Source organism: Puccinia triticina, chromosome 3A, assembly GCF_026914185.1.
Source record: "Puccinia triticina chromosome 3A, complete sequence".
Classification (NCBI taxonomy): Eukaryota; Fungi; Basidiomycota; class Pucciniomycetes; order Pucciniales; family Pucciniaceae; genus Puccinia; species Puccinia triticina.
The window spans coordinates 3,454,040-3,467,288 of NC_070560.1; the positions used below are offsets into that span (position 1 = coordinate 3,454,040).

Consider the following 13,249-nt stretch of genomic DNA (forward strand, 5'->3'; position numbering starts at 1 on the left):
CAGTCATCCAAACCCTAACATCAACCGGAAAATTGGTCATTGATCCTGCTGAAACAATTCACCAGTCCCCCAAACGCTCAATCCGATAAATCCGATATTTCGCTCTTCTGTCCTGACAGGTTGATTTGCAGGTGCTCCAGGTAGTTATGGCTCAATTCTTCTGATTTGAAAAATCGTGCTTATCACACACTAACCACTATATATATTCACCCCCCCCCAATCAGCTGCAATCATAACTTCCTTTCATCGATTGTTTGGACAGCCGATCAATTACTCAAGAACAACGGGCTTCATCCCTTGGACGGCGGCGGCGTTGCTTGCACAGTGGATCAATTGCTTGGACACCTGGTTACATTGTTTGCAGCGCAGATCAATCACTTGTATGTATGATCTTTGCCTGTCTTTATCGGTGCCACACGATCAAACTTTTCACACTTCTATGTATCTTCATCCCCTCCCAGAACCACTTACATTCACTGGCACATTGAATCAATCGATTGGACAGTGGATCGATTGCTTGAACACCTGGTTACGTTGTTTGCAACAGCAGATCAATCGCTCAGAAACCTGGTTACATCTTTTGGAGGGAAGATCAATTGCTTGGACAAGATCAATCGCTTGTATGTATGATCTTTGCATGTCTTGCCACACAATCAAACTTTTCAAACTTTGATGTATCTTCACTCCCTCCCCCAACCAGTCAGCATCACCAATAACTTGGATCAATTTTTTGGACGTTTGAGGTCTTGCCTTTTCATTTGGCACTCTTTCAGGCTTGGGGCTTCACATTGTTCCTAGAAACTACAGGACTGTTATCTCTGTTATCAGGTGATCCCGATCTACATAAGAACTTGGTTGGGACATTTGATAATGGAAAATAACAAGATTGTGACACCGAAGAACTTTATGAAGTCTCAGGCCCAAAAGAGGCGCCGGTTAAATGACAGGCACTCAGCAGTATCACTTGACATCATTGCGACAAGCTTTGACGGTCAGCGTATCATATGGTCAATGCAAGAGTACCGAAAGCTCCACCTCTATCCTGAGATCCATGCTGAGAAGAAGTCCCCATCACGCAAACCAACTGCAAAGGAACTCGCTCATGCTCAGGCTTTAGTTGACGAATTTGTCCCGTTTACACATGGGAAAGTTATCTTGATGGACAAAATCAAAGGTGAAGTTGCTGCTAATAGTTTTGAGAACGATCCATCTTTACTAATGGAAAATTAATCTTGACTGACAAAATTAAAGGGAAAGTTCTTGCAGTAATAGAGTTCATACCAATTTCCAAACTAACAGCTAAGGAGAAGGTTGAAATCAATCGAATCACCACTTTCCTTCACAAATGGAAGAAGTTCGTCTATCCAATTGCCGCAGGACGTGGATGGGGGGGGGGAGAATGTGGGGTATCGGTTGGCGCAAGTGTATGAAGGCCCTCAAACTCTTTGGACGTTACATCAAGTTGCGTGCAGCTTGGGCCTTCCGTCATGAATACTTACAACTTGCCATTCAATCTCAGCTGGTTGCCAGAATTCTTGGCCGGATGTTTAAGAGTATGGGGAATACTCCATTCAAGTCAAACCGGAAGCTAATGGAAGAGCATGGAATTCCATCATTTGCATCTGGCGAATTCAACGATAGTCTTTCCGAGTTCGACTGCACCCCGCACATTACATTCACCACACATGGATTCTACAACAAACCTCACATCGACAAAGGTGACGCTTCCGAGTATGCTTTTGCACTCTTTGTGCCAACTAAAACTTCTGACGGTACCCTGGCCGACCCCTCGATAGAGGCTGGAGCTTCTGGTTGCCGATTTGTCTTTCCTGATTACCAATGTTATATTGCTTTCCAGCCGCAAGTTGTTGTTAAGTTGCTGTGGGCTGCAAATCGTTGCAAACACTGCACCCTGCCTGGATTTGAACCAAGAGGGTTCACACAAATGGGAATGTCGCTTCAGATTACCAAAAAGGCTATGAATATATGTAGTGCAATCAAAACTGGGCTTATATATCTACGAAAAACTTACCGGGATAAGAAAAATCTCTACTTTGGCGGGCATCGAAACTACATGGGGAACCGGGGCAAGTGACTCTGGTAAGTATTTCAATTTTTCAATACAAATGGATACCTAAATTTTATTAATGATATTTTTTCCGCTTTGATTTGAATAAAAAAAGAGGTCTCATTTTGCTCAGTTGTCTGCGCTTTGGTTTGGCTTCACAACCCTTTTCTTTCAGATTGCAGTGTATTCTCTTTCCGCTTCACCTTAACTTTCTATCCACCTCATTAAAGCTTTCCCTCAGTGATTACACGATTTGTTTTTCTTCCCTTATCCTATTCTACATCACAACCCAATATAAAACCTGATTCTGAACATTCAAATATGATTCTGTAGGAGATGGTATTTTCTGATGGATAAATATTGAGTCCAGTTGAAAAAATATTTGGGAGAGCTGATAGAGCTGGCTTTCCCGCACCTGGATGAGCTGAATGAGCTGAGATCTTGGTCCCAGATTGCGTAAAAAGTCCTCCAATGACTGGAGTGAGGTGGCAGAGCTGCATTGACTTTCTTATACCTAGTTGAGCCAAGTGTGAAGTGAGGTTCAGTGAGCTGACAAACCAGATCTTTTTCCAGCTGTTTTTAAACAAGGAAACAATGATTGGAGGGGTCTGGAAGAGCAGAATTTGTTCTAACTGGATAAGATGAGTGAGCTGATATTTTAGGTGGGGTTTGGTGAGCTGACAGAGCTGGCTCTCTTGTAACTGGCTGAGCTGATTGAGCTGATATTTGAGGGGGAATGAATTGAGCTGACAGAGCTGAATTTTCTGAACCTGGCTGAGCTGCATGATCTGAGATCTTATGTGGGGTGTGGTGAGCTGACATAGCTGATTTGTTTCAGCTGGATTGATCCCAGTAAAAAATAATTGGAGTGGGCTCTCAGAGCTGATTGAGCTGAGGAAGATGGAAGAGCTGGCTTTCTTCTACCTGGCTGAGCTGATTGAGCTGAGGAAGCTGCAAGAGCTGGCTTTCTTCTACCTGGCTGAGCTGATTGAGCTGAGATTTTAGGTGGGGTGCAGTGAGCTGAAAGAGCTGGCTTTCTGGTACCTTGATGAGCTGGGTGGGCTGAGACTTGAGGGTGCGTTGAGCTGGCAGAGCTGGAATCTTTACAGCCAGGTTGAATAAAAAAACTGAATGGAAGTGAGTTATTAGAGCTGGTGGAGCTGACTGAGCTGAAATGAATTTCTTTCTTGTCCTTGGCTGACTTGAATGAGCTGAGATTTTAGGTGGGGTTCAGTGAGCTACTGGAGAAGAACTTCTTACATCAGCTAAGGTGTGGTGAGCTGACAGTGATTTATTTTTCTAGTGTTGTGTAATGAACTAGGCTGACTTTCCTGGTGATATGGATGTGCTTAGATTGGTGAATTTGATTGCACTACATTTGAGCCACTCAGTAAGTAGGTTCAAAATTTGTGTGGGGATTCAGGTCTGGGTGAACAGAATTGATTTCTTAAATTGAGAAATATGCTGGGATCTAAACCAGCTGTGTAATTTGATAAGAAAAGGAAAAATTTTGTGCAGATTCCAATAATTTATTTATTCTACTAAGCTAGGTAGCAGGGAATATTGTTTGAAATTTAATGGTTAGACTATTGAAAAATTTGTAAATTTCATGGGACAGGTTTTAAACTAAGCAGAATTATCAGCTACATTTACTATTTTGAAGTGGCCATTCTTGATGTCAGCCAGCCAAAGTTCTCGATTCTCATGTAACATACATTCCAGTCCAAGTTTGAGATTTTCACAAGTAAGCTGAGAGCCTTCGGACTGCAAAATTTGAAGATTGGGATGATTTTTACCAATAAAATCTGCCGGGTCCTTTCGCATGGGGAATTTTGCCTTGAGCCTCCCAAGGGCTGTAGCTATCAGAATAATAATTGTTAGTTAATCAAATCAGTGATCACTTGAAACCATCAAGTTTAAGTGAAGGAAACAAACCAAACAATTTGTTCAGTTCCACTCGAAGCTCTGAGCGAACCTCATCAGAGCGCTTTTGTTTCTTTACTGGGGGTTGATGTGTATCGGAGCACTCTTCAACAATTGCTTGAATGGCCCGTCCATGGCTGTATGCTTCAAACATTTCTTTTGATTTCCAGTTCTTTTTTGCTACAGAAAGCCAGTAAGGGTCGTTGCTTAACTCCTTGCAGAAACTGCCAGATGCTGGGCTCCGTGTTGCAGCTAACATGTAAAAAGTTAAATTATAAACATTTGCAACGGTGAAAAGCTATTTTGGAAGTATGAATGTTAGTGTGACTTTTGGATGTATGATGGGTGGATAATTACAGCCCTCAGAGCTTAGCCGAATGATTTGCTTGAGGGCTTGTGGAGGTGTGCTTCCACTTTTTTCAATATCTTGCCCTGAAGCAAGCAGGATTTTCTCATGGTTAACGAGATTGTCGTACAGAGGCTTGTAAAGTTCTATTTCCTCATTGGCGAGGGAATCATTGGATTGTGTTTGATTTTCATCATTGCTGTTTGTTTCGTCTTCATTGTCGAAGTTCTCATCCAAAGCGCAATCAATCGGCAGTTTTGAAAAGTGATGAAAGACTCTGGCATCAAATACTGATTTCTCATCTTCAGTGAGTAATTTCCATGCGGCACCAAGGGTTTTGTTCCTCTTGTCCCATCCAACTGAGCATCCCTTTGGGGGAACTAAATACAAGACTTCAGAATTCACACAAACCTCTTGACAAGAAAGATGTATCAAATATGCGTACCTGGTGTCTCACCACTCTTAACACTAAAGGCCAGGAATTGGCTGTAGCTGCTTTTGTTTCGACTTGGTTTGTCCTCCCCCAGGTGAGCCTCAAAGTTATCTAAGGTGAAAGCGATTTCGTCATGCGGCCCTTCAGACTCGGAGTCCTCATCGCGTTCATCTGGGCGGTTACTGTCGTTGAAATCAAGATCGGTAGATTGTTGTTGGCCACCATCATGATTTTGTCGAGAACGAACTGGTCCAGTCACCCTCCTCCCTCCCCTTCCTCCCCTTCCTCCCCCTCCCCTCCCCCTCAGCGATGAGGATCCACTTCCACGGGTAGGTGCAGTGCTGACAGTTGAGCAAGTGGTGACCATTCTGTGAGATGAGCTGTGTTGGATTAACTTGCCGGTTGAAATTGGATTGGTTGAGAAGCCTGCAATATTATTGAATAAGAAGGGGGTAGCTGAGTTGAGAACTGATCAAGTGCAAGTGAGTGTGAGTAAGCTTACCTTTGAGATCCTGAGATTTAGGTAGATTGGTGCGGTGATGGATTCGGAGGCTGGAAAAAGCTTGAATTAGATATGTGACTGGGGAAAACTTATGCATATGCATACAGATGAGCTGGCTGAGTCAGCTCTGTATGCTGTTCGGTTGTTAGCCGAGCATAGATTCAAATAATCTTCGGTTTGAAGCCGTAGGATAATAATGACAAAACTCCCTTCTAGTGATTGCCGCAGCGTACGGATGGCCGGTTCAGTCTTTTGATTTTGTGGCCGCGTACCTAAATTCACCAATTGCTGAAGAAGTCTGGGTCAAACCTCCAGAAGGGATGGAGACGCCTCCTGGCCACGCACTTCTGCTGAAAAAAGCCTTCTATGGAACCCGGCAAGCGGTGCAATGCTGGTGGCTCCACCTAAAAGGCGTGCTGGACAAATTTGGCTACTCACCCTTGCAATACAACAACAGCCTGTACGTGCTGCAACATCCGGACGGAGCGGACGTGGTCTGGCTTCATGTAGATGATGGGGTTGTGACTGCATTGAGTGAGGCGCTTCTGAAGAAACTCAAAACAGATCTGAAGGACATCCTCAAAATCAAATGGAGTCATGGGATTGACACAATTGTTGGCTTGAACGTTAAGCTTACAGGACGCGGTTTCGAACTGTTTCAGAAAGACTTGGTGGCCGGCATCCTCAATGAGCACTGGGATGGGGTTACTACGGCGGCGACTCCTCTGCCGGTGGGTTTCAACGCAACAACTGATGAAAATGGAATACCAGGGGAATCGGGGAGATACTTGTCAGTAATTGGATCTTTCAGCTATTTGGCTGTGGGGACACGTCCGGACTTGTGTTTTGCAGTGAACCACTTGGCGCGCTTTGCGGCCAAACCAGGTGTCAATCACTGGAAAGGAGTGAAACACCTGATTGATTATCTAGCAGGAAGCAAGGATCTCTCCTTATGCCTTTTCCCGTCGAGCAATACTAAACCCTTGAAAGCTTTTGCAGATGCCTCTTGGGGAGGTGAATTCTCCAGGTCCCTTTACGGTGTCCTGGTACTGTTCCTCAACTTCCCCGTTCTTTGGGTGTCAAGGAGACAGCAATCAGTGGCATAGTCAACTTGTCACGCGGAGTACATGGCCCTGGGAGTGGCGACCCGCCAAACCCTGTGGGTTTGGCACCTGCTGCGCAATGTGCTGAAGCAAGACTTTGTAGGTCATTTGTTTTGTGATAAACAATCTGCCATTAAGGTGTCCACTGACAACGCGTCCAACAAGCGGACGCGCCACACTGACCGAGATTTTTATATCACCAATGAAGCACTCTTTCAGAATAAAAATTGTCTGGAATGGGTAGGAACAAAGGACCAGCTGGCTGAAATTTTCACTAAAGGCATGCCACCGGAGAGTTTTAATGCATTGAGGCATAGGATCATGAAGGCTTAATTATGTTTTCATTTTTTTTTGCTCTCACTTCTATTTTTTTTACAAAACCCTCTATTTTTTTCTTCTTCTTCTCCAGTTGTCCTGTGTATGTTCTCTTCTACGTTGTTTTCTTATCTTGCTGTACGGGATGCCGCGTCTACGGCAAGAAGGGGGGTGTTTTAGCCCGGAGGGTTATGCACTCTGACACTTGCCGCATGTCAGCCTGTAGGTGACTAACCGTGTCTGAGAGGGTTATTACTAGCAAGATGATAGTGTAATATGCCAAGGATGGGCCAATGAGTTCGTGGTAAGAACTGTAAAAGGTTTCACTCTATCAGTAATATTGACTGAGAGGCTTGCTCAATTAAGGCGCATCCAGATCAACACAGGGTGTTAATAGGCATCCAAGGAATAACTCAACTTGGGTTCGTGGTTTTACCTAAAAAAAGGTAAGGGTAATCAAGAGTTGATGTTATTCCTGAATTGAAAGATGGGTGAGAATGAAGGCACTGTTTAACTATGTATGTGTTAAACCTTGCTATAATAATATTCTGAGGGATAAACAGTCCTGGGGGGCGTGTTTATATAGGGGGGAAAAGAGCAGGAGGGAATATGATGCGCTTGGAGGAGCTTCAGGACCAGGGGGGAACTGGAAGCGCTCAAGGGAAGCAGATCCTCATGAGGATCAACATTGGAAATGATCAGGGCAGTGTCATGATCAGTACTGATCCTGGATCAGTAGCTGTGCACACTAGCTGATCATAACCAATCATTGATTCCATTCAGTGCTCTTTGAATTGGATTACATCATGTATCGTTTATGTATTTATATCATAACCAATATGTTATGTAAACAGGAACTGAGGTGTAACAGGGGATAAATGAGTGATACCTGTCTTGGGGTATTTCACGTGTACAGTAATATTACAATGTATTGTAACCTTACTGTTTGCGCGTAAGTTAAATCTTATAACAACAGTACATTATGCTAACTGTATTTAACTATGGTTATCTGTAATGTGATGTATAACAAGAGTACATTCTTAAGCTTGTATCTAATGATATACATATGTAATAAAGGTGTAAAAGGAATGTACTATGAATAATGTGAACAATTGCAGGTACTTGGTACGTGTAAGGTACTGTGACATGTACTCTGTGGCTGACACCGCAGTCGCGGCATCTACCTCATCCCGGACTCCTGTCCGGGCTGAGACCTGTGGTCATTAATGATCTTCTTTGTCTCTTGTACACCTGGTTCTCCACACCCACCACCATCAATTTGAGTAATGTGCAGCACAAATTAAAGCTGACTCTTGAAAGGGCCTTGGGGCCAACACAGCATGGGGCAATCCAAAGTTTGACCAACTCAAGGCAAACATCCAATGAGAACACCATGCTCAGGTGATGTGGGGCAGGGTGGATATGGGTAAATGAAAGGATAATGGAGACTAACCAGAGGAAGTTTGTATCAGAATTGGAAGTCATCTGCAGAATGACGTAGATTGCATCTGGCAAAAGCGGGCAACTTTGGATTTCTGGTGGTGTCAAAGGGAATTTTGGCCACACCTGGTCATATAACAGGATGGCTTAGTGCTGCCTGATACAGAGACCTCAAGTGTTGTTGTCCGTCTCCTCCTCATCTTTGTCAACTGGTTGGTTCTTGTTACTTCCCAACATCCACTCCTTGCAATGATTGAGGTTGCCGGTAATATCCACATGTCCAACACTAGTCCTGCTGATATACGTGGAGTTGGGGATGAAATCCATATCAAGACCTGCATAGCATCATATCAACTGCCTCCCAATGAATTGATTGCATCCTACCAATAGTACAATGTTGTGCTTAAATCTACATCAGCTAATGTCCTGGCAATACTATAAAACTTCTGCACCCAGCTTCTATTCAAAGGACAGATTGTTGTTCATGCCAATTCAAGTCCCCCAACAATTCTTGTGGAAAAATTTAAATGGCAGGTTCACCGAGGGAACTCCCCTCTTGATCCGGAGTTTGAGAATACCCACAACTTTGGCATGGCCTATGTAATTAAAGTCCACATGGATCCAGTTTTAGGTTGTGTGGATTTTGTTGAAGTTGTTGATCCAAAAATTAAAACTGTCAGTGTTTCCTTTGCGCTCCTTGAATGTTCCTCTGAGTGCCATGTTTCTTCTGTGCAGTGGTAAATTGCAAGTGGTATGCACTGACATGGATAAATGCAGGCCAAGCTAGGTCATATCAAGTTTGCTGCCACCCACGCAGCACACAAGTTTTTCCAAACTATTTGCCGAGGGGATACCATACGGTTTAGTGGGATCGCAGACATAGAATCAGGTACCAGAAGCAGGTTGCTTGCCATGGGGGTACGTGGGCCAGCCTGATTGTGTACCTGCTTTTGAAGCTCACTTGACGCGTCCACAGATCAAGTGTGCGTCCAAGCTGGAGAGACGCAAAAAGAGCACCTATGGATTGAGGGACAACCCAAAGAAGCGGTTTGACCTACAAGTAAACAATTGGAAGCAATTGGCAAAGGCGAGACAACAACAGAGGAAGAAGGCCTGCCGTAATCACTTATAATAGCTTTTTACTTTGAGAGGTGAAAGTGGCCAAAACTCTCCAATACTGAACTTTCAAAGACATATTTTAAGCGCCCAAACTACTCCTGTATCTGGCGCTGCTTCAACTGAAATTGTGCATGATATTTATTTAGTTTTTAGTGGTATACATTTGCAGCCGCAATGCCACTACTCTGCTACTTGCTTAGAATTGAATTTTTGCTGTCTGGAGGCGGAATCTGTGTTCTGCCCAAAGAAGCCAATTTGGATCTTCCTGTTTGCAGGTTGAAGTTGGAGGGGAAATATTGATTCCACAAAGCCTGGAGAAGGAAGAGAGAACAGTTGATGACCACTGCGGTGCATATTTCTCAAGATTAAAAAGATCACATGGAGTTATAATTGGATAAGCCACAGGAGGGAATAACCTATCAGAAATTTTCAGCTACTCAGAAAAGATTTGAGCAACATTATTTTTGGTTTACTGTGGGTAAAAGAGAACCTATTCATCTGCTTGTCTATATACACTGGATTGTTATATAGCTGTGATGTGTTAGTTTTCAGTAATCTGATGGGGCCTGTGTGGCATAAGAAAAGGGGCTGTTGGTTTCAAATTCTGCCAGTGGGTAAGGAAGTCGGTTGTTACTGTTTCTGCAAGCTCTGCGCGCGTGGGCACCTTGACAGAGGCGACAGAGCAGATTGTATCCGGAGTTTGGAAGACCGTTGCAAACATCTTGACAAGAAGTGAGGAAACATTTTTCCAAATGAGCTCTTTGCACGTGTGTGTTTGTTGAGAGTGGCGCTTAATGATGGATATTGCCTGGATGAACAACATGCATGTGCAGACTCCGCCAATTCAGTAGTCCCTTGACGTGATAAAAAGCCCGCGGACTCCACCAAGGATGAAATATTAAACCAAGGGCTGGAAATTCTGTTTCTTCTGATACCTCTGAAGTTTTTGAGTGGCATCTTTGGGGGAGGGAGCAACCGCGGATGAGGCTGGCTGGATAGCAGGCAGCGTTTGGTCTGAGGTGTTGGTGGCGACCTGATTGGCACGTGTTTTTGCCTTCTTTTGCGCCGCTTTCAAGGGCGCCTTGGCTAAGGAATGTGTTTGGAGGATGATGTAGGCCATCAACACCTCTATAATCAAATTCCAGAAGTCATGAAGGACATCAACAGAGTGCATGCGGTGAGCCGGCTGGGTGGAAGGGTCTGGATGGGGAGGCGGTGGGTCAAAGGTGGATGACCCGTTCTTCAATGTCTCAAGGTAATACAAAGCTTCCACACCTCTTGTGAAGTGATCATTGGTTAGATTGGAGCTAACTGGAGGCGGGGAAAAGAGGTTGTCAGCGCTTAGTTCCATGGAAGCCACAACAATCCTTGCCCATTCGGCCACAACATTTTGAGGAGGCTGATGTAGGCGGTAAAAGCACCAGACAATGGTGGATTTGGGATGGTTGCATTTGCTGGTGGTGGGAATGAAGGATCCTGGAGGGAGAGGGTTCTGTTTTTCACTAAACTTGGTAAGGAGTGGGAAGTCGATTACATTGGGGCAATACCATTGCTCATTGTGAGAGGGGGTAAGGAAGTCGTCGGCTGCAGGAGAAGGGTAATGTAAGTCAAAAATTAATGTGTATCGTTGAACTGAACACAGACTCACAGAGAGAGGAGATTGTCTGGATCCACAACGCGTATGAGCAGGAGGTACATTGCAATTGAAAACAGGTGGAGGGCGGCAGTGGATTTGGGAGAGCCTGGGCGCAGTTTTGAAGCAAAGGAGGCAGTGCTTTCCAAGTCGTCACATACCTTGACCATGTCAATTTAGGACCGGCACACTCTTGTGCAATAGCAATGACTTGGTTCTGGATCTCTTCATATTTAACAATGGTGAGCTGGGGGGATGGGCATCTGGCAGTCCCTTCAGATGGTGGAGGCAGGTGCTCAGTGGTGACAGTGGTTGTAGATTTGGGCGCACTATTGCTGGGAACAGGCGCACCGGCTTCAGGATGGATTGGCGGCGGGGATCTAGGTGTTGTCAATGTCTTCCCATCCGCCACGTCCAGGTCATTTTGAGGGAAAGTTGAGTTGTGCGGCGGCAAGCCGTTTCCAGCGTTGGCCATTCCCGTGGTGTTTGTTATGCTTGAAATAACAGCCCCGGAAATGTTGGTGGAAGTACCAATTGAAGGCAGGGGAGGCTGACTACCGGTTCCGAGGCTGTGATGAATGTCAGCTCGCTACTATGTCAGAGCCACTGTGACATAATATCACAGAAAATAAAAATTGTTACATATAATGTTAGAGACATTATTACTAATCTCCTACATATGTAACACTATAAAAAATTATAAATATTACCTATGAAAGAGACATTATTACGTACTCTTACATATGTAAATTGTAGAATATTACTTCAGATTCCTAATCTACACCTAAAATAAACTAGGGTACTCCACTGCAACGTACCCTAAACTCTTACTCCTTCCCTGTGTAAATTACACATGAAAAATGTACCCAGTTATCACGGATAAGGTAGCGCTTATGCTCATATGCTCATGTACATATGCTTGTAAGCGTCACAGACACCTAAAAAGGCCGTAATCACGCCATACTATGAAGATATGACACCTTCTGAGTCCCATGAGCGCCTAGAATGTTCCATTACATATGTAATGATGTAATGAAAACATTCTTGACGCACAAAGATAAAAAGTATCAACCAATTGGTACATGTTATGTCATTATGTAGACCAAAGCAGAACAATTGGCCACACGTGACAGCCTACATGTCCCAAACAGTAATTACCATTATGTAACCTGTAAATTAATCTGAAACAATTACTATGTGTTTCAGACTAATTATGATACAGAAGCATCATAAGTGGCCCAATCTAGAAGATAGGACACACGTGACAGCCCCTACTAGTTAGAAGTGTTTTAGACTAATCCTGATACGGCCAAACATTACTTTTGCAGCCATTTGCACGCCCCAAAAAGGAATAGTCCTCCTGTAGCGTTGCCAAATTGGTCTAGAATCACGCCCACAAGTTGGCCAACCGCCAAATTGAGCCAGAATTACGCCCACAAGTTGGCCAGCAGCTATATGGTTCCCTGAGCGCCCCCAGAGGGCTTTCATGACTATTTAAAGGGCCCTCTGTGCGCTCCAAAGACCCTCCCTCATGCTATTACACCTACTCTGATCATTACCCGCTTCCAACACATGCTCAACACCTGTTCTCTGCCTGGTAAGATCCTTAGTTGCTGACTATAGCTCAATTCCTTTGGCTGAATCTGCTCAGATTCTCCCCTGAAGAACCTCAAGACTTTAAGGGCTTAATTCTAGTAAGTTTAACCCCTTTCTCTTGAGATTCTCTGCTTCATTCTTGCTGGGATCTAAACCACCCCTGCTTGCAGGCCCCAGTACTAACAGGTACCTAAATCTTCTGCTGTTGCACAATACCTTTGAGGGATCTAAACCACCCCTGCTTGCAGGCCCCTCTTATTTAAATTATATTAATTTTATTAATATAATTAAACTACTATTTCTCTATTTTTTACGCCACACAACCTCTCCAAAGCCTTGGATATCATCCCTAGAGTCCTTAAAACTCTATTATTTCACTTTGCAGCTCTTGTAGCTAGAAGGATTATTGTCCTTGGCATCACGCAGGCTGACAAGTGTGTGCTCTGGGAGCTGTGTCAGTGGTGGGCTGCTCCATGCCAACTGCGCCAGATGTTGGATTGTTGCTGGTGGCGTCCTCCGGCGGATCCGCCCAAGGTGAGTCATTGGTTGGGGGAAGGGTTGTAGGGGCACCTGCTTGTACGGTCGCATCCAGAGCGTCAACCGGGGCTGGAGGAGCAGTGGATGATGAGCCTGTCTTGGCAAGCAGATTGACCGGCTTCACTAATGGTTTCCTTGTGGTGGTTGATTTCTTCCACGGCTTGCCAATTGAAAGCTTTGCTGATGAGGGGCCGCTGGGACAAGTAATTTCGATATCTTCATCATCAGGAAAAT

The 13,249-nt window shown here is 44.4% G+C and overlaps 2 protein-coding genes across 2 annotated transcripts; both read left to right on the forward strand.

The window, feature by feature from the left end:
- Positions 1-870: 870 nt before the first annotated feature.
- PtA15_3A418 (uncharacterized protein) lies at positions 871-1,430 on the forward strand (the record flags this gene model as incomplete). Its single annotated transcript, XM_053167385.1, has 2 exons — positions 871-1,174; positions 1,252-1,430. The coding sequence occupies 2 exons, from the start codon at positions 871-873 to the stop codon at positions 1,428-1,430; spliced, it is 483 nt and encodes a 160-aa protein (XP_053018607.1).
- Positions 1,431-1,591: 161 nt separating this feature from the next.
- On the forward strand, positions 1,592-2,095 carry PtA15_3A419 (uncharacterized protein; the record flags this gene model as incomplete). Its single annotated transcript, XM_053167386.1, has 1 exon — positions 1,592-2,095. The coding sequence occupies one exon, from the start codon at positions 1,592-1,594 to the stop codon at positions 2,093-2,095; it is 504 nt and encodes a 167-aa protein (XP_053018608.1).
- Positions 2,096-13,249: the final 11,154 nt, after the last annotated feature.